Source organism: Lissotriton helveticus, chromosome 2_1, assembly GCF_964261635.1.
Source record: "Lissotriton helveticus chromosome 2_1, aLisHel1.1, whole genome shotgun sequence".
NCBI lineage: Eukaryota > Metazoa > Chordata > Amphibia > Caudata > Salamandridae > Lissotriton > Lissotriton helveticus.
This window is the reverse complement of record NC_136059.1, coordinates 1,018,185,463-1,018,204,326: the sequence shown is the minus strand read 5'-3', so window position 1 is coordinate 1,018,204,326 and position 18,864 is coordinate 1,018,185,463. Positions and strand designations below refer to the sequence as shown.

At 44.3% G+C, this 18,864-nt stretch overlaps 1 protein-coding gene across 1 annotated transcript in view; it reads left to right on the top strand.

The window, feature by feature from the left end:
* Positions 1-5,506, top strand: part of LOC144818411 (uncharacterized protein C9orf40 homolog) — a 30,212-nt gene extending 24,706 nt beyond the window's left edge. The window contains exon 2 of the mRNA XM_078675785.1: positions 4,514-5,506. Coding sequence (XP_078531911.1) covers positions 4,514-4,672 — 159 coding nt within the window. The 3' untranslated portion in view covers positions 4,673-5,506. The remainder of the gene's footprint in view (positions 1-4,513) is intronic.
* Positions 5,507-18,864: the final 13,358 nt, after the last annotated feature.

Genomic DNA, 18,864 nt, shown 5'->3' with positions numbered 1-18,864 from the left:
CCTCCCTGTGCTGATAACTCACATTCTGAGGGTCTCAGCAACTCTACGGCAGCCCTTGAGCTCAGCAAACTCTGGTGCAATTCTGTGCGTCATGTCCTGGTCCTCGGTGCTGCAGGGCAGAGGTGGATAGTGGTTTAAAGACTTTGGGCTACAAACTTGCCCAAGCAGGCTTCTTCAGCTGTTGTCTCTGTGCTGCAGACAGGAGGCCAGTCAACTGACCCCTCTTTCCTTGACTGGCCTCTGGAGCCAACTTCTCCCCAAGCAGTACAGGGCAGGCGCAGTCAATCTCTAAGCTAGCCACCAGGTGAAGTACTCCTCAGTGCAACCTCTTTGTTGATACCCGGTGCAGCAGGGCAGTCCTCCTTCAGTACTTCTTCCAAGTCAGACAAAATCTGAGGTCTGGGTGCCCTCTTTCTCCTCAGAGTGCCCTCCGGCCAGGAGGCGGTCGGTAGCTAATGGGCTACCATGATCCCTCCCACCTGATAACTACTTCCTGTGGTGTGGCATCTGGCTATCCCATGATGTACCATTCTGCTCACGCTCAAGATGGCCAGACCAGTTTGTCTGTGTTCAGTCCTCCCTAGCCCGCTCAAGGTGTGGCTACCTGAGGGTTGTACACGCCTGTGCAAACCTGTTTGGCAACAGGTTTCTCTCCTCTGCTTCCCGTGCCAGCCTTCCTACCTCCACTATATCTCAACCCTCCCTCCTAATGTTACACATCAACCCTTCAAAGGCAGCTTTACCTTTTTACGCCTCCCTTTTTAGGACTAACAGCCAAGTTTCTTTCTGCAGGAGGGAGTGACACCTTCCTTGCCTGTAATCCCTTGGTGTTCTCTTCCCTGAGAGCATCTCTCTCCAGGAGGGTAGAAGGCTATCTTTTTGGAGCAGGCTCCATTTGTGCACTTGAAGGCACAGGAGTTTTAAAGGCAACAAAGTGGCAGCTTTGCTAAACCTACACACTGCAACAAGTTGCATTAATTCCAACTTAAGACACAAACAAGTAGGGCTTAATATAATGAGTTGTTTCATACTTGGAGTGCCCACTTTGTACAGTTCAGGAGCTAGTACAGCTGAGAGGGCCGTGTTTAACTCTGGAAAGCATTGGTCGCCCAATTGGCGAGTACAAAGAAACAGTCGTTTTGTTGGTTTTACTGTCAGGACATGAACATTACATGTCCTGCTTGTGCCATATGTTGCACCTTGCCTTTAGAACTTGGTAGGCCTGTCATTGGGGTGACTTACACACATGTACTGGGAAAGTGGCGGCTTTGCCATTGCTTTTAATGGCCAAGTTTGGCCAACAGGGAGTGTCTGTTCTCCCAGTCTCCATGGCAGACTGGAGGAGGACCCGTTTTACTTGGGGGACTGCCAGTATGGCACAGCCAGTAGTGCAAGCCCTGTGGTACCCCTCTAACTTACATGCCCTGGGATCTAGGGCACCATTTACTAGGGACTTACTGGTAAGTTAGCAATTTCCAATAGGGTACAGCCAATTCGGCATGCACTATATGGGCCGGGCACTGCCGCTAAGATCTGGTTAGCAGGCCTTGATGCATTTGAAAAACCAGCAGCATCAGTCAACGTACGCGTGATTATACAAAAGAGGCATTTCCTTACAGTTGATATGTTTGAGCTAGCCTCATTGCCATCATTTAGAGTAATTTCACAAATCATTGTCCTGTCTTTCGTCATTCAGCAAACTTAAATGCACTGATTTAAGAAAACATTCCTCTTTGGGTGAAGTGTCCTGCGTGGAGATTTATAAGTGCACCTAGAACGAAAACAATCATGCAATGCAATAGATCTCACATTACTAAAAGTTTGAGCTATTGGCGCTTCGTTATTTGCAACGCCAATAGGTCAATCTTTCAGTAATGCGAGACCTATTGCATTGCAAATGCTTGTTTAAACTTGATCTTACTGCCAGGATCCCATGACGTTCTTCAACATAAGGCCTGTAGAAAAGGGCCTAAATTCCCCCTCCAGATAACATGGATGGGTGCTGCACTTACACTGGGAGGATGGGGGAGAGCGCCTGAAATTATTTTATTGTAATGGAATGTTTTAATTTCACTTTTTTGTCAACAGACCGTGCTTTTAGAACAGTTACCCCTATCAAAAGTTTCATGCCAGCAGCAATGACTGGAGGTGGGGAGGGTGTGAGAGTGAAGAGTCACGAGATGGCTTGAACTGGACAACCAAAAGAATCAATTGGTGATGTCCACTGGGAGGGAACCAACCCCTGAAAGGTGGTACAGATGCACAACATTAACCAACCGGAGAAAAGCAGGTCAACAAACCAACCAAAAGGGGTGGGCGTGTCCAAAGTCCCCGATAGCAGTAGCGCATACACTGCCCAGGCTCGACCTAATAAGGTTTCTTAGATGTCCTCCTGGTGTCACCAGTCGAACCATATGGTCTTTTATCTCAGGGATAGCTTGCAGTGTTTTGCACTTCCATAACTAGTAAACGAGCATCCTAACAGCTTTTTTTCCTTCGCTTGAAATGCCTCTCTTTGAGCCTAACGATGATTTTTTTTTTGCTGCTGTAGTGTATACAGTGTTGAGCGAACCTCTCCTCCTACAGTCAGCATTGAAAACAGAGGAAGGTTGGATCCCTTATTCAGCGGTCAAGTAAAGTGAGACTCTGCCTTGGCTACACAGAATCACCTAACAGGCTCCTCTATGTCCCATTCAGAGTCTGGACTGAGGAGACAAATTGCTCATTGTCTTCCCTGTCAAGGTGAGCATGAGTCCACATCTGCTTCTGTTCTGGCAACCTTTCTTTAGATGCCTCCAGCATTGCACAAGGGATCTGCGGCAGCTATGGAAAGGTCTAGCTGACTAGGGGAATTACCAGAGACACTCCTGGTTACAAACTCAATTCATAACATCTGGCATAGCAGAAGGCCAACGCAGTAGTCTGTGGGCGGAACGAGCTGCCACGAACCTCCAGTCACAGAAAGTTATACTCCTTGTCTGAAGTTAAGCATCTACCAAGTTGTGGTTGGAGATTAAATATTGTAGTAAAGCCATATTTGTTATATTACACTTATCCAGGAGTCCAGCCCTATCCAGCATCGGGTCTATGACTAACTTTCACTCTTCCTAATCCAAAATAGATTAGAAATCTTGACAATTGTCGGGGAAAAAAATCCTACCTTATTTAAGGACCTGCGCAACCCAGCACGGGTTTGGCAGTCAGTTTCACAAAGGCATATCTGCCCTATGGATCTGTCCAAGAACAGAGAATGATGTGCAGGAGGTTTTTGTGCATCACTGTGCAAAATCGTATCTTTCAGATAACCTTGAGCTTGCCAGTGAGTTAGCAGGGGATAGTGTGTGAACGGCACCCATTTATCACTCGGTCTTTTTAGTTCGCCTTCTTTGTTTGGGAGGTGCATTTTCTGTAATAACACTCTGCTCCATCATCCATCTCTCGCTAACTTAGAATTAGTAAATATGTCTGCTAATGTTCACTTCACCGCAATTATCGAAGACGAACGTTCATCCCTTTCTCTTTGCCCTGAGTGATTAAATATTCCATTTGGAGTTTTTACTTTTCCCTCCTTACGAGCTCCTACTCCAGAAGGGCATCTATCATACCACCTGTTCACAAAGTGTACTTCAAATCTCTCAGGTGGAAGACTACATTGCTTTGGGCTCTCGATTCAGCTTGCACAGCCAATTAACACATGACTTGACGTCACAAAAACCTTTTTAGTTATCTCTGATGAGACCTTCCCTCATCTCCACTTAGTTGCACTTGAGGTAAATCGTCACCAAGAACATCTTAGCAAACACCCTCTGTTTCTTGTCCTTATGAGGAGGCAAGTTCTTTCGAGAGTATGTGCTCTGTAAGACTTTGCTTCCACTTGGAGCCCCTAGGATAAATTACGGAGAGGGAGACCGGAACCAAGTTTCCCACTTTTGTTACAGTTCTCTTTTTAACAAGCACATGAAAAAAGAGCTATCACAGTCTTGACAAGGAGCTAAAATAAACCAGAGAGCTATCCAGTCATTGCAAGGGCAGACCCAAAGTTCTCTCTAGGTCACAGTAGGGGTAAAATACTGACCGCTGCAAACACTAGTCTACCTATTTACTGGTTTAATTAGATCGATGTAAATGCTGGGGTTCAAATATTTCTTGCTTAGGAACTTCCTTGCAAAGAAATGCAGTAATTCTAGTAGACACCCGCCAAGTTAATTAATATTCTAGAATGAGTGCATTCTCTGTAAAAGCTCTTAGGGCCAGATGTATCAACGGGTTTTACCCATTCTGTGTCTATGGGAAAATGCTTTAGTACATATGGCCCTTAAACTCTTAGTTTAATAATTTTGAAGTAGTCCCATCCGTTTTCAATCCTAATATTCCGAAAAGTAATCAATTTGACTCACTTGAAAAATGTAATATGGTCTGTTTATTGTCTTGTTATAAAGATTAACATGCTTATGTGAAAAGAGCTTTTATTTTCTAATAAGTGATCTTTATTTTTAATCTACTTTCTTTTCAGGATGGAGAAGAATGCTGGCAGTATAATTCATTCCATTACTGGAGAGTTCCGTTGCCCAATATTGATCTCTCTGACATTGTTCATTTGGATGAGGAAAATATAACGGAATTTACACCTGCCAGTCGCACTGAAGGAGCAGAAGTTGAAATGGAGAGTTAACCTTTTTTCTGTCAATGCCGACTACCAGAGCATATGTTGGATTTGAAAGAAATCTTGTTTTGAAAATAACAAGTCTATTTTGATGTGTGAGAGTAGAGATCATTCTTTTGCACGTCTTCGGAATCTGTTGTCATCTAAAGTTATGTGGCAGAAATCTACACTTATCCCTCTTCTAGAAAGTGTATATGCATTTGCAGAAACACAATCTAATTTCTACATTTTTGATCCGTAAAATGGTCTGTTGTGAAAACGTGTTGATGAGCAATAGCAATTAATAGGCGAGGCGTTTTAGCCTTGCTGTTGCACTCGAGAACTTTCTGTATTTTTTTCTGTTTTCCCTGTACAGAATTGTGTAATGTTTGAGTACATTTTTTTTTGTTTCTTTTCTGGGCACACACTTAATATACATAAATGTTTTGAATCACAAAATTGATACTTTTCTATCGCAGGTATTAATTTAAGCCTATGAAAAATGTTCCTTTTAGTCCAGAATTCTCATCTTTGTTTAAAACTCGCTCAACATGTCAATTCTTTACGAATTCCAATGGGTTTGGTATGAAATTGACTAAAACCACTAATCTTCCAGTCATTCCAATTCTGGGAGTATGAAAAGTGTGAGGAGTGAAACACAACCAAACATTTGTTATATTATTTCCAACGTCTAATTCAAATCAACATAGAAGCTTGAGAGAAACTGTTAATAGCATTACTGACCGCATTCTGGGGTCTACTGGTTGCGTAGAGACCTTTATATCAAAATACAGTGTTTTGTTAACTGTTGGATATGATCTGCATCAATAAAACTGCTACTTTTTGTATGCAATTTCAAACAAATAGCTTCCCATCATTGTTCATCATGCTTATACAAGTTGGCATCATTATATCTAATGTCTTCGCTAAAAAACATGTTTTGAGAAAATGGTCTGCATGTGTCTGTGTACAACCAACAGATCTGTGCTGATGTATGGTATAGAAAGCATTTAGTCTAATAACTTTTCACACCCTTCTGCCTTTGGTGCATAGATGGAAATATGTTTTCCTTGTGTGCATTTTATAGTCCTGATAGTAAATATTGCTTTGAAACTATTTCCAGAATGTTCAAGATCTGGGATTCCCCTTGTATGTTCTCTAACTCCAGTTCTCCACACTGCCAAGGCAAGATTTCTCATCAGACTTAAGGAAAAACGCTGTTTTCCAGAAATAAGTTATGTTTCTGCCCCAGTGGGATATACATAGTAATTTGCCATCCCAACCAAACTGCACAGACTTACTGTATAGGAATTGAGATTGAAGGGTTGATTGAAATGCTGGCTGGAGGGACTAATAGAGTGGGTGTTTGCCGCTCAACCCATGGGCCAGATGCATCAAAGGGTTTTGCCCATTCTGTGTCTGTGGGAAAATGTGTTGATGCATATGGCCCTTGGAAATTACACATGGTGGCCATGTTTGACCTAATAAAGTGGGATACTTAACGGACTGGAGAGGAGTACAGTGTTTTGTGATAAAATGCATGATTGTTATACTTTGATGCACACAGCACCGTCCTATGTGCATTGACCTGCTGTTTTTTAGGATCTAAATTGATAGACATGAACAGTAGAATAATTCCCTGCTGCAAGTGTTGATCCCACCTTTTCTTCACACTTTTGAAAGTGGGTGTACAATTTTAGCATGTCCGTTGTAGTGCCTGGCGTAAATGTGGCACCTTGGGACACCCACTTCAGAACACTTTCTGGACTTGCGAATGAATGAATGAAGGAAAATGTATAAAGCGTGTGGGTACCCGGGGGCATCCCATCGCTATGGCGCTGCTTAAAATGTAAGATGATCAAGGAAAGAAAAAGATTTTCAGCAGTTTTCTGAACTTGAGGTAATCCGGTTCAGAGCGTATGTGGAGGTTGTTCTAGAGCCTGGCTGCATTATATGTGAACAGTCGGCCTCCACTACGTGATCGTATAATCTTAGGAACGAAGATTAAACCTTTGATCTCAAATCTAAGGGCTCCGTTGGGCACATAAGGTTGGATCCAGGGACGGATCTAAGGCGAGCCCTTTCCAGAGAATGCCTTGTAGGTGATGGACAGAGCCGTAAATCTAATTCTTTCCTGAACAGGGAGCCAATGCAGGGTAGCGAGAGCGGATTTCGTGGAGGAGCGTCTGGGAATATTCAGCAGCATGCGAGCTGCGCTGTTCTGTACCGTTTGAAGTCTTTTGATGGTGGCCTGGGGGGCTCCCAGGTACACGGCATTAGCATAGTCCAGTCGTGATGGAATAAGGGCTTGGACTAGCAGCCGTCTAGCAGCAAAAGGTAGCCGAGGGAGTATCCTTCTAATCCTTCTTAAAAGGCCATAATAGCTAGCTGCCACTATGCGTGATTGTTCCTTAAAATCGAGGTCACACTCAAGCAAGATCCCAAGACTTTTGATTTGTTTTTTTGGGACGGGGGGCAACTAGGCCGGAGGAGGTCTATATTTAGAGGGGCGGATTTCCCCAAAAGCAGGAGTTCAGTCTTTGATCAATTGAGTTTTAAAAATGAATTATTCAGTTAGACATCCTCACGGCAGGTGGCTAGATCAGGACCATATTGGTTGTATTGCTTCATAGAGATAGCTGAGTATCGTCAGGATATGTGACAATCTGTACACCAAATGAACATACAGTTTCAGCCAGTGAGCTCATGTAAACATTGAACATAGTGGGGCTAAGGGAGTATCCCTGTAGGACCCCACATGTTAAAGGTATTTGTTGCGAGGAGTATTCTTCTTCAAAGACTGTAAAAACCCTGTTTTGAAGGAAGGACTGTAGCAATTTTAATGCTAATCCGTTCACTCCAGCCTCCCTAAGTCTTTAGATCATTAGATGGTGATTTACAGTGTTGAAGGCTGCGCTACGGTCCAATAGAATAAGGGCAGTGCAGCCTCCATTATCAAGGGTCTTCCTTGTTTCCTCTACTACAGCCAGAAGAGCAGTTTTGGTACCCTGTTGAGGTCTAAATCCTGTCTGAGATGAAGACGATTATTGTTTTCCAGAAAGGCCGATCGGATTGAATTAATGTGCTTCTCCGCTAATTTACTTACTCCAGGCAGTAAGGAGATAGGTCGATAATTTCCCCAATTTTCTGGATCCAGGTTAGGTTTCTTTAAGATCAGATCAGATAAGGACTAGACCGCTGTCTGAACTGAGAGGAGCCATTAAGGGCTGGACATGCTCCTTCTTGTACCCAAGACAAATAAGTAGACTCCAGGGTTTAGTTGGCTGACCTGTGTGTCTACAGGGAGACAAGCTGCAAGAAGCCTTTTCCTGGAAGTACCCAGCAGACCAGTGGTAACCGGACCTGGACTGCACCCTGCTGTTGGCCTCCGAGTGCCTCTCTCGAATTCCTTGGGAACTTAACAAATGTACTCCTGTGGTTAATTGGGACTTAAAAGACGGAGGCAGAGGGCACACTCTTTGACAAGGATGAACCTGGTTGGTATATTTGATCCAGATTCCAACACGGTCAGCGGGAAATCGCCACTAGGACCTGGTCTGCAGTGACCATAGTCTCGCTGGTGCGTAGCGCTTTTTGGCGTTATTTCTACTTAAAACTTTCAAAAATCATATTTCTGTTACCCTTTGTTGAATTACCGCAAGTTAAACCTATATATTCTGTGCCATTACTACCAGGGGGTTGAGCTCAAGTTAATTAAGATATAGAGATGTGATTACTCTTTTAGGAGGGCAGTCTCCCACTCGAAGTAATAATCCAAATTTTTACACCACTTTTGTTTTATTTGCCTCTCTGAGCCAGTTCTTTTTCTGGTTTGTTAGAGAGGAACCATTGTGGGTGTTGCTTTTATCCAATTTCCACAGTTTTTCTCTGGAAATGTTTGTTAATTCACCTGTCTCTAAGTCTTTCCTCACTAGAAAGCATTTTCAAGCTTTCTTTAGCCTTTCCAGTGAGTGTTCAGTCACAATAAGTTAACTTTTTGTGAAGTCTATTTCATGTGGCAGGAAGAAAATACAATTTCGTATCCCCATCGGTTTTGCTGCTTAATTTGAATGTTGTGTAAATATGCACAAAAGGACACTGAAAGATCGTTGGGGTATCAGACTGCTGGACAAACTTTAAGGTCAAGGAGGAATGGAAAGCAAAAAGGGGCCATCAGAGAGTTATACAGCTACTGTGCCCAAGCCCTCGGCCCCAAAGAACACCCAAAGGGGGCAATTCCAGGGAGAAATAAAACCAAAAGGGGGCAATGGAGAGAACATCATTCCTCTCAATCCCACTTGACATCAGCCTGAGGTAAGATGTTGACATATTTGCTGTTGAGTTTGATATTGACAGTGAAGCACTACTACCATTCGGCATAATGAAGATCTTCAATGTTGAAGCAATTCCCAGTATCGCTTTCTCTCTTTACCATATGAGACATGCTTTGCCACCACGGCATGTATCGATGTCAAGATGCTTTACGTCAAAGCACTAGACTGCATCGCTTGGGTTGAAGATGAAAATATTGTCCTGTGCATCTTCAATAGCCAAAGTGTTATCACAAGGGAAGATACTCAGATTATTTCCTAATTCGGTTGTAACACCAGTCCCTTTTTGTCCTTTATCTTTCAGGATTGCATCTTTAAATCTATTATAAACTCCATTGAGACCTTTGCGTATGGCTCTGCCTGTGACGCTGAAGACAATGGTTTCAAGGCCAATCTCGATATCTCTGGTCGGAAATAGGCATCCTTCTAAGAAATTCCCTCAGCATCCACGTTCACCACTTCCTTTGCAGGAGGTTCTCTCACAGGATTACCATCCTCCATGGAAACATAGGCTGGAGGGGTCTCTTTCATGGTCCCTTTCGGAATCGATCGGATTGGTTTCAAACACCTCATTAATTTATAGTCTTATCTCTTTCCCTGGAGTGCCAGCTACGTTTTGCGCCTGGAGGATTATATATCATTTCAAGAAGTCCTAGCCACTCCTCTTAAAGTTCCTTGTATAACCATCTCAGTAATTCTAGAGACTGTTTAACTTCAGTGAACACCTGAACTGCTACCTCCTCTAGTACTTTATCTTTTGTTGCTAGGAGAACAAAAATGTTGGCTATGATAGCAACTAATAATTCTGTTAACCCTCGCCTGTTAAACAGACGTCCTCAGAATGATTTTGTGATTTGCAAACAAAATGGAGAAATGCCTATTTTGTATACATTGCAGGTTGCTTTTTTTCGAAAGTGGTTGCAAAAAAAAAAGAGGCAGGCACTCTACTGGCTTTGTGCTGCTGCTGAGCAATTGAAAGTAGGATGAGCAACAGGCTAGCAGGCTGGAGAGATGTTAACTTGTTCTGTCGCCTGACATGTAAATGAACAGAGCCACGTCCTGTGCAATAGCCTGCATCCCACCTCACGTTTCAGTGTGGCACCTGTGGACTCAGACGCCCCTTGGAACTCCCTTCTGCCCCCAACCTCCTCTGCACATTGTCACTCCTTTTTGTCCCTCTCCTTCCGCTGTCCGCTGTCCCTGCCTCCCATGTCTTATCTGTCCCCCACTTCTCCTGATGCCCCTTGACTTCTCTCTTTCCCCCCCGTCTACTGTTACCCCCATCTTCTGCACCTGTGTCTTTCTGGACGCTGCCTGCCGTGTGCACTGCAGGGGATGCACTCTGTGATGCCAGAGAGAGTAGAGATTTCATACTGCAATCTGTACTCTGGCTCCAATTCAAGATGGTGTGCTGCTGGAGACTGCACGGTTACAGATTGTGACAGAGCAAAGTTTGAAGCAGTGACAGAGCTCTGTCTGTGCAATAGGTTTGTGATAGGCACATTTTCGGTCTTCCACAAAAATACCACCATTGAACTGCCAATTAGTTTTTTTTGGCTGCAAAGTTTGGCAACTGAAGCCACAGAATCCTGGAGTTGGGGGAGGGTGTGATTAAAGAAATACAGACCCACAGGGTCAGACTTGGGTTTGCCATGCCTTCATTCTAAGCCAAATTGATTTTACTTGTTGGCCGTCGGAAAGCATGACTCTTCAGCTTCAGAAATTTGATCCACCAACCGACAAAACAAAAGTAAGGATGATGCATGAAAAAGATCTGTAGTTTTGCTGTCATTGCCTTTCACGCTACTGTCACTACTGCCCTGCTTGGGAGGTATGACAACCACTTTGGGAGACTTTGAAAAACTTTGCAAGCAGTTGCCTAGAGACAACCACAGGATTTCAGTGAAATGGTACAGGAGTAGCTGCTGATTTCAAACCGAATCGCCATTTGTTCAATAACCCTGGAAAGACGGAGTTGGTACTCCCAGGCAATAGCGCAACCAGCTGGGGACCTCATTTTTGGCCGTCCTCAATGGGATCGTCTCCTTCTCTGTCGGTGAAGAGTCTCGGGGTCACCCTTAGCGCCGACCTCTCACTGAAAAGTCAGGTGGGAACGGTGATTTCTTCCAGTTACGAAAGATCAAGAAAATTGCTCATCTGCTCTCACACTCTGCCCTTATCCAGGTGGTAATTGCCTTGGTTCTCTCCCGTTTAGATTTTTCGAATTCTATCTATTTAGGCCTTCCCCTGGCCCTCTCTAAACGCCTACAGATCGTACAAAATCAGATGGCCAGATTAATATTTAAATGCAATTGTAGGAGTTCGGCGAAACCATTGCTAGCCACTCTTCATTGGCTTCCCCCTGTCCACCGGGTTACCTTCAAGGTGGGCTGCCTGACCTTTAAAGCTCTTCATGGTAAAATTCCCAGGTTCATTAATCATCTGATAAACAAATACGAACCGACCCGCAATCCCCGCTCTGCCCACCTGTCTCTTCTTACCTTGCCTTTTTACAAAAAGAAACGACTAGGCGGATGCCGATTCACTTATTTGGCACCTAAGATCTGGAACTCTTTCCCCCTGTCACTCCGGAGCTGCACTAAGTTGGCGGAATTCAGGGGTGCACTGAAGACCTGGTTATTCAAGCAAGCGCACGGTTAGGGTACTGTTTACCATCTTTCTCACCTGTAGCACCATGAAACCCCTGGGTGCCCACGCGCTTGATAAATTTTGAATAACATAACCTCTAATTATTTGGTAGTACGGGACTACTACCAGAGAATTGCTTTGAGGAGGGCATCTCATTTGCAACGGACATCTTTGAAGACAGATGGTCAGCTAAAAATCCTTGTTCATTCTTTCTCTGGATTGTTGCTCGTTGGTCCATATACAGAGGCGGAAACGGTGCACATGATAAATGAAGCAGAGGCCTTTAAAACAGTGGGGCAATAAGACATTTTTCAGACCTCAGTATTGCCAGAAAGAGTGTAGGTGCTGTCCCCAGCAGAGAGTTAATTTTCCTCCATGGCCCGATCATCAGTGTGGCCAACTGCAGCAGTTACTTTTACTATCCTAAACAATGTCAAGTCTTCTCAAAGCAAGCAATCCATTCAAAGTAGAAAAGTTCTCCAGACTCGAATCCCTATTCTTTGTTGATTAGGTTTCCAGATAAACTTCAAGAAGTCAAGTCTGGTTCAAACCATTCCTTGTTCGGGAGCAACCTTAGAAAACGAGGACGATGAAATATCATTCATCCGCTTCGCATCGGACCCCAAACCCAACAGTGTGTCCAATATCTCTCCTCGGTTCAATGGTTTTGTTCATTGCTGCTGTACCAAACATGATACTTCATATGAGGCTACTAAAACCATGATTGGAGGATCAGTGACTCATAAGAAACAGCTGGGACAACATGCTCAAGTTCCCTCAGTCAGCAGTGCACTCAAGCCTGGTGGTGCATGTAATGACGTGTTTCTCCTTATGTTTTGGTGCTTCTGTCAGTCACCAGGTCATTACTTACCACACCCTTTCTCAGGTTACAGAAAGACACCACATTTCACAATACTTACCCAAGAAAGAAATAAACACTAACAACATATAAGACCATTACTGAGGAGCTCGCAAATAAGTCACAACACCTCCCAATCCAAGAGGGTACGCAGAAATTCACAACACCTCCTAATCTAAGAGGGTACACAGCGCATGCTCCTCCTAGCAATGTAATTTAGACATCCCTGATGGGAGGCATTTCCCTTCCGTATCAACAATTACCCATTAGAGGGGAATCGCCCATCCCTCTGTAAGTACTTGGTAAAAAAGGGGTCTCAACCATCCCTCACAAGGAATACCAACAAATGATATGCTCTAGGGTTTCTTTATTACATGATAATAGGATGACAAAAGAAAGAAATAACTAAACATCACAGTAAAAATTAGCAGCAATCATAGATATACATAGAGCCTGAAAATAAAAGCATAGTTAGATAAAGTTAGATATACATCGAACACCTCACCATAATCTTAGGCGTCTTGTCATCTGAAGAAGGGTCCGTCTCTCTTTCCCTCTCTCTCTGGTTGTGTCCGGACTCTCTGTGGCACACACACGTCTGCACGTCTGCAATGTGATGTATCATCAGACCGCCAAAAAACCAGACCAGCATCTCAGCTCAGCATATCAGAATCTCTCAGCATCTCAGAAGCTCTCTGCCTCTCAGAAACTCTCTCTGCCTGCATCTCTGAATCTCAATCTCAGAAACTCTCTGAATCTGAGCCTCTCTCGGACCCCCCTTTCTCTAATATAGAACTCTCTCCTCTATCGAAGCTTCTGGAAGAACCCGCCTACCTTTCTCACAAGATTCCTGTACTTTTCCACACCAAGCACCCAACAGCAGCTGGCCAAGCTTCTGTTCTGGCGCCAATGCGAAGAAGGCACATTCCTCCTGATAAGAACTGGTCTGCTCTGGTTCACTGCCGGTGAACAACACATGTAATCTCAAATATCACCTCTCACCTACAGAGGCTCAGAAGATGGCTGCAGTTTAGAATATGGAGTTGCTCAAGCATAGGCCTCTACTACTTGGAAAGCAGAATGATATTATACCCTGTCAAAGCCAATAGGCTAAAGTCATAATTCACCTAACTCAAATAACACTATGCACTTAATCCCGCAGTATCCCCTATGGAGCACATGTGTGCACCATCACCAACAACACTGCACCTCGACATCCCACACCTTCTATTCTTTGGCAAGATTATTGTAATGCAAGACCATCCTACATTAAGGCTACAGTAACCTAGCACACTAAAATCAGTACACAATGGTGGTGATCGAGGGTCATCAAAGATCATCAGACCACTAAAGTGGCTCATGTACTACAGCAGTGTTTCCCAAACTGGGGTCCGCGGACCCCCAGGGGTCCGTGACACATTCCCAGGGGGTCCGTAGGGAGCAGTTTTATAAACACAGAAAAGTTTCTTGTATAATTAGCAGCTTTCGAGCAACACTAAAAGTGTCAAGAAAATGCCAGTGATTTATGTAACTGCTGGAGAGAGATGAGAGTTTTTTTCCGTGGCAGCTATAACTTACCTAATGTAGCACAGAGGGTTAATGTGCATACTGCAAAGAAAGTGTAACCTGCATTTTAAAAAGCAGTATGTTATGTGCATAGGTCTGTGGTTACTGCTTTTGTCACAGAGATTATTTTTTTACTGTGCACTTCACAAATGACAATCGTAATCTTGCAGAGGGACCTATAAACCGTCATCAAAGAGCTGCTTGCAAACTGCATGGTATCAGTTAGTAACATGTTTTTCCCAGTCATTCATTATCCTGATGCTGCTTAAAAGATTTATTTGGATGGAAATACATTGTTAATGCTAAAGTCAGTGCTAGCCACTGTGTTGTGTTCTGAAACCTGAGTTTGTGCTTTTCCAGACTAAGCACTATTTAAACATGCCTACCAATATGAACGACATGTGAATACTACACCTTGTAGTCCCCTTTACCTTTTATAACATTTTCTATACACTGATTTACATGTATGATTCATTGTCTCTATATATGTGTGATGTAAAGTGCTCTGACATCCTACAATGGTATGAGAGATGCTATAAAACAAATGAAATACATGTGACAGAGGGGCTATTCCTTCAATATAAAATACTAAGGGCCAGATGTACGACCCGTTTTTATAAGCGCAAACGGATTCGCAAACCCGCTTGAGCATGCAAAAACCTATTGGCCCATGTACATAGACTATTTCGTGAGTCGCAATTTTTTTGCGACTCGCTAAATAGGTTTTGCAACTTGCTATTTGGAAGGGGTACTCCCTTACAAATAGCGAATCTCAAAACCATGTACACATTTTTTGCGACTGCAATTGCAGACGCAAAACACTCGCAAATACCACCTACTACAAGTAGATGGTAATGCATTCGCAAATGGGAAGGGGTCCCCAGGGACCCCCTTCCCCTTTGCAAATGCATGCTAAATTATATTTTAAGGGCAGGCAGTGGTCCCAGGGACCACTGCCTGCCCTTAAAAAATGAATCAAAAACGTTTCATTTTCTTTTCTTTTAAATGCATGGAAAACGAGCTGCATTTTTAAAAAGAAAACTGCTTTATTTAAAAGCAGTCCCAGACATGGTGATCTGCTGAGCCTGGAAGGTCACCATCCCTGGTAGGGCTGACATTCCCAATGGGCTCACAAATTGCGGGAGACTCATTAATATTAATGAGCCTTGCAATTTGCGACCCCATTGGGAATCCCAAACAGTGTTAAACACACTGTTGTACATTTCATTTAGCGACTCGCAATTAGCCACTCGCAATGTGTCGCCAATTGCGAGGCGCTAAATGAAATGGTCGTACATCTGGCCCCAAAATCCTTAGTAATTGGAGTATTTGTTTTGTGTGCACACGTGTGTTTTTTTTTTTAATTACTGTTTTAATATTTGAAATTTAACTCATACAAATTGCTTGGGGGTCCCCGTATTCCAGTGGTGACTCAATGGGGGTCCTCAGGAGTCAAAAGTTTGGGAACCACTGTACTACAGTGCAAAACAAACAATCTAATTCAAGTAGTTCTGTTTCTGCAAGATCTACCTACCTAGATATTTGTAATGGGTGTCTCATTAGTGGGGTAGGTTGACCACCTACGACATCTACATGTTTAGGGCCTATGGACACACACCACATCAACCTCTTGGAGCTGAAAGCAGTCCTCCTACCCCGCACGGCGTTCCTGCTGTCCCTAACCGCAGATTGTATCTTAGTGTCTTGGACCTCGCCCTCTTGGCAGCCTTATCCCTAAACCTTTTGCCTCCTATGTTTCTGACCTGTTTTTGTTTGCTTAAGTCTCTGGGCACTTAACCACTGCTGATCAGTGCTAAGCTGCATATGCTCTCTGAGTAAATTATGATTGGTTATCCATGATTGGCATATTTGATTTACTGGTAGGTTTCTAGTAAAGTGCACTGTGTGTGCCCAGGACCTGTAAATCAAATGCTACTAGTGGGCCTGTAACACTGATGTTACCACCCACACCAGTAGCCTTTCAAATGTCTCAGATTTGCCACTGCAGTGTCTGCACGCTCTGTTTTTAACTGCCATGTCGACCTGGCAAGTGCACCCACTTGCCATGCCCTAACCTTCCCTTTTCTTACATGTAAGTCACCTTTAAAGCAGGACCATGGTACCTCCATGGACAGGGTACAGTGTATCTGAAGGGTAGGACATGTACTGATATGTGTTGCATGGCCTGATCGTGAAATACTGCCAATTTCGTTTTTCCCTATTGCAAGGACTTGGCTCTCCCATAGGGTATCATTGGAACAGCCTTGTTACTTTCAACTGGGAACAGCTAGAAATTTGGAATTTAGGCTCCGAGCTCTGGATTTAAAAATGCATCTTTTAGTAAAGTGGTTTTTAAATTGTGTTTGAAAATGCCACTATTAGAAAGTGGCCATTTTCTAGCTTTACCCTTCTGTATGCCTCTGCCTGCTTGTGGATTCACTGTCTGGTTTTAGACTGACAAGGGCTGTTTGTGCATTCACTCCAGCCACTCCCACAAAGGGAGCTGAGGTGTGCCCTGATATGCTGATGGGTCTTCCTGAGCTAGAGAGGTGGGAGGATTTGGGATGGACACCTGAATAGGCTGTGGCTGCCTTGCACAATTCTTTCTCCACCCCCTGTAGTGTGGCTGCACCAGTGAAGGCAGAACTGTTTTTTACTGCGCAAGAGAGACTGCCTTACAAAGACTTCAAAGGGAAAAAGGAATATAAGTATTAGACCTAAAACCCCAGTACTTTAGATTACTTCTGGGTCAAGAGGACTGTTAGATTTGGGGGTCTCTAGTTGGCACAGGTACGTACTTGTGACAAATAGGGACCCTTGCCTCTAGGCAGGGTAAGGAGGTACACTCCTAAAACATCCCCTGCTCACCTCCTTGGTAGTTTGGCACTAGCAGACAGGCTTATCTCAGAGGCAGTGTGTAAAGCATTTGTGAACATTTACAGTAATCAAGTGACAACGCTACAGATGGACACCACACAGGGTTTATAAAAAAAAATAAGTATTCTTCATATAGAGTTGTCACAAGACCACAAATGACAAACATCCACAATACTGTACTTAAAAGGGTAGGTTTAGCTTAGTTATCTTTAGATCTTAAAAATGCGACACTTTGAGTCAATGTACCTTACGATGCGTCACGCTTCCACAACGAAAGTGTTGCAGAGATGGAGATGCGGCAAAGATCCGGTGCAAAGAAATGGACGTGAAGTTTAACCTGATGCGGCACGCTTCAACGATGTTGATAGAAGTCTTGACTCGATGCTACAGCGGCAACACCCTTGTTCCGTGATGCGATGACAGCGGCTTTGGCAGCAACACTCTTCTCCGACGATGCGAGAAGCTTCTGCTCGATGCGACACCCTTGTTCTGTGCTGCGACGACAGCAGCTCCGACGGTGGCACACTTCTCCGTGGATGCGAGGCACTTTTCTTGATGCAGTGCAATGCGACAGCTACAGTGGCGACATCCACGCTGCGACGGCGACACGCTTCTTCCTCGTTGCGAGACGCTTCTCTTGATGCGGTGCAATGCGACAGCTACAAGCGACATCCATGATGCAGCGGCTGCAATGGCGACACGCTTCTTCGGGGTTGTGGGACGTTTCTTGAGATGCAGTGCAATGCGACAGCTACAGTTGCGACATCCACGATGCGACGGCGACAAGCTTCTTCCTCTTGAGTTGCGCTTCCAGCTACAGCAGCAGGCACTTCCAAAGAACTCTTGGGGAGCAGGGGGTTGAAGTCTGTTGTCCCTGAGACTTCAGCAGGAGGCAAGATCTTCTCTCAAGCCCTTGGAGATCCTTACAAGTTAAATAAAGCACACAAAGTCCTTTCTCCTTTCTTTGGTAGTCAGGCAACCACTGCAGGCAAATCCCCAAAGCAGCACTTCAGCTTAGGGATAGTCTCTCCTCAGTTTCTTCAGGTTCCTCTCCTCTGCAAAGGTTTCATCTTGTTGTCCAAAAGTGATCTACATTCTTGGGATCAGGGCCCCAATACTTATCCCCCCAAATCCTTTGTCCTCTGAGGGCAGAGGGGCCTTTGCCTAGTCCAAACCAGTGCTGGAGCACTCTGTTTACATGACTCCTTTCCTTTCACAGTGCAGGGCAGAATCAGACGCCCCACAGGAGGTGAAGCCAGCATTGTGGAGGGCAGGCCTAGTCCTATTCAGGTCCCAGGTGCAACTCCTCCCTCCCATCTAGATGCAAATCTCTCTCTTCACCACTGGGCGGACCCACCCTGTCTCCTGGAATCCCCCAGTCCTGTCACTCAAACTCCAGGCAAGGAATACACAACCTAGCAGAGGCAGGCTTGGATAGTTGGACAAAAAAATAACTACTTTCTAAAAGTGGTATCTTCAAACACAGAATGTTAAAATCAACTTCACTAAAAGATGTATTTTATCCTTCTGAGTTCAGGCATACTAAACTCGAAATTATACCATGTTCCCCGAGTCCGTTGGGATTATAAAATGTAATAATCTAACTGCATTCTGGCCTATGGAGAACAGTTAGCCTGGCAATAGTGAAAAACGAAAATGGCTATAATTCACTATTAGGACATGCCACACACACCGGGGCATGTCCTACCTTATACTTACAATGCACCCTGCCCTTGGGCCTACCATAGGGGCGTCTGATATGAAGAAAATGGAAGGTTTAGGGACTGGCACGTGGGTGCACTTGCCCAGTCAACATGGTAGTACCAGACTGCACACAGGCTCTGCAATGGCAGACCGGAGACACTTTTATAGGCTGCTTCTTGGGTGGCACAACCAGTGCTGCAAGCCCACCAGCAGCATTTGGTTTACAAGCCCTGGGC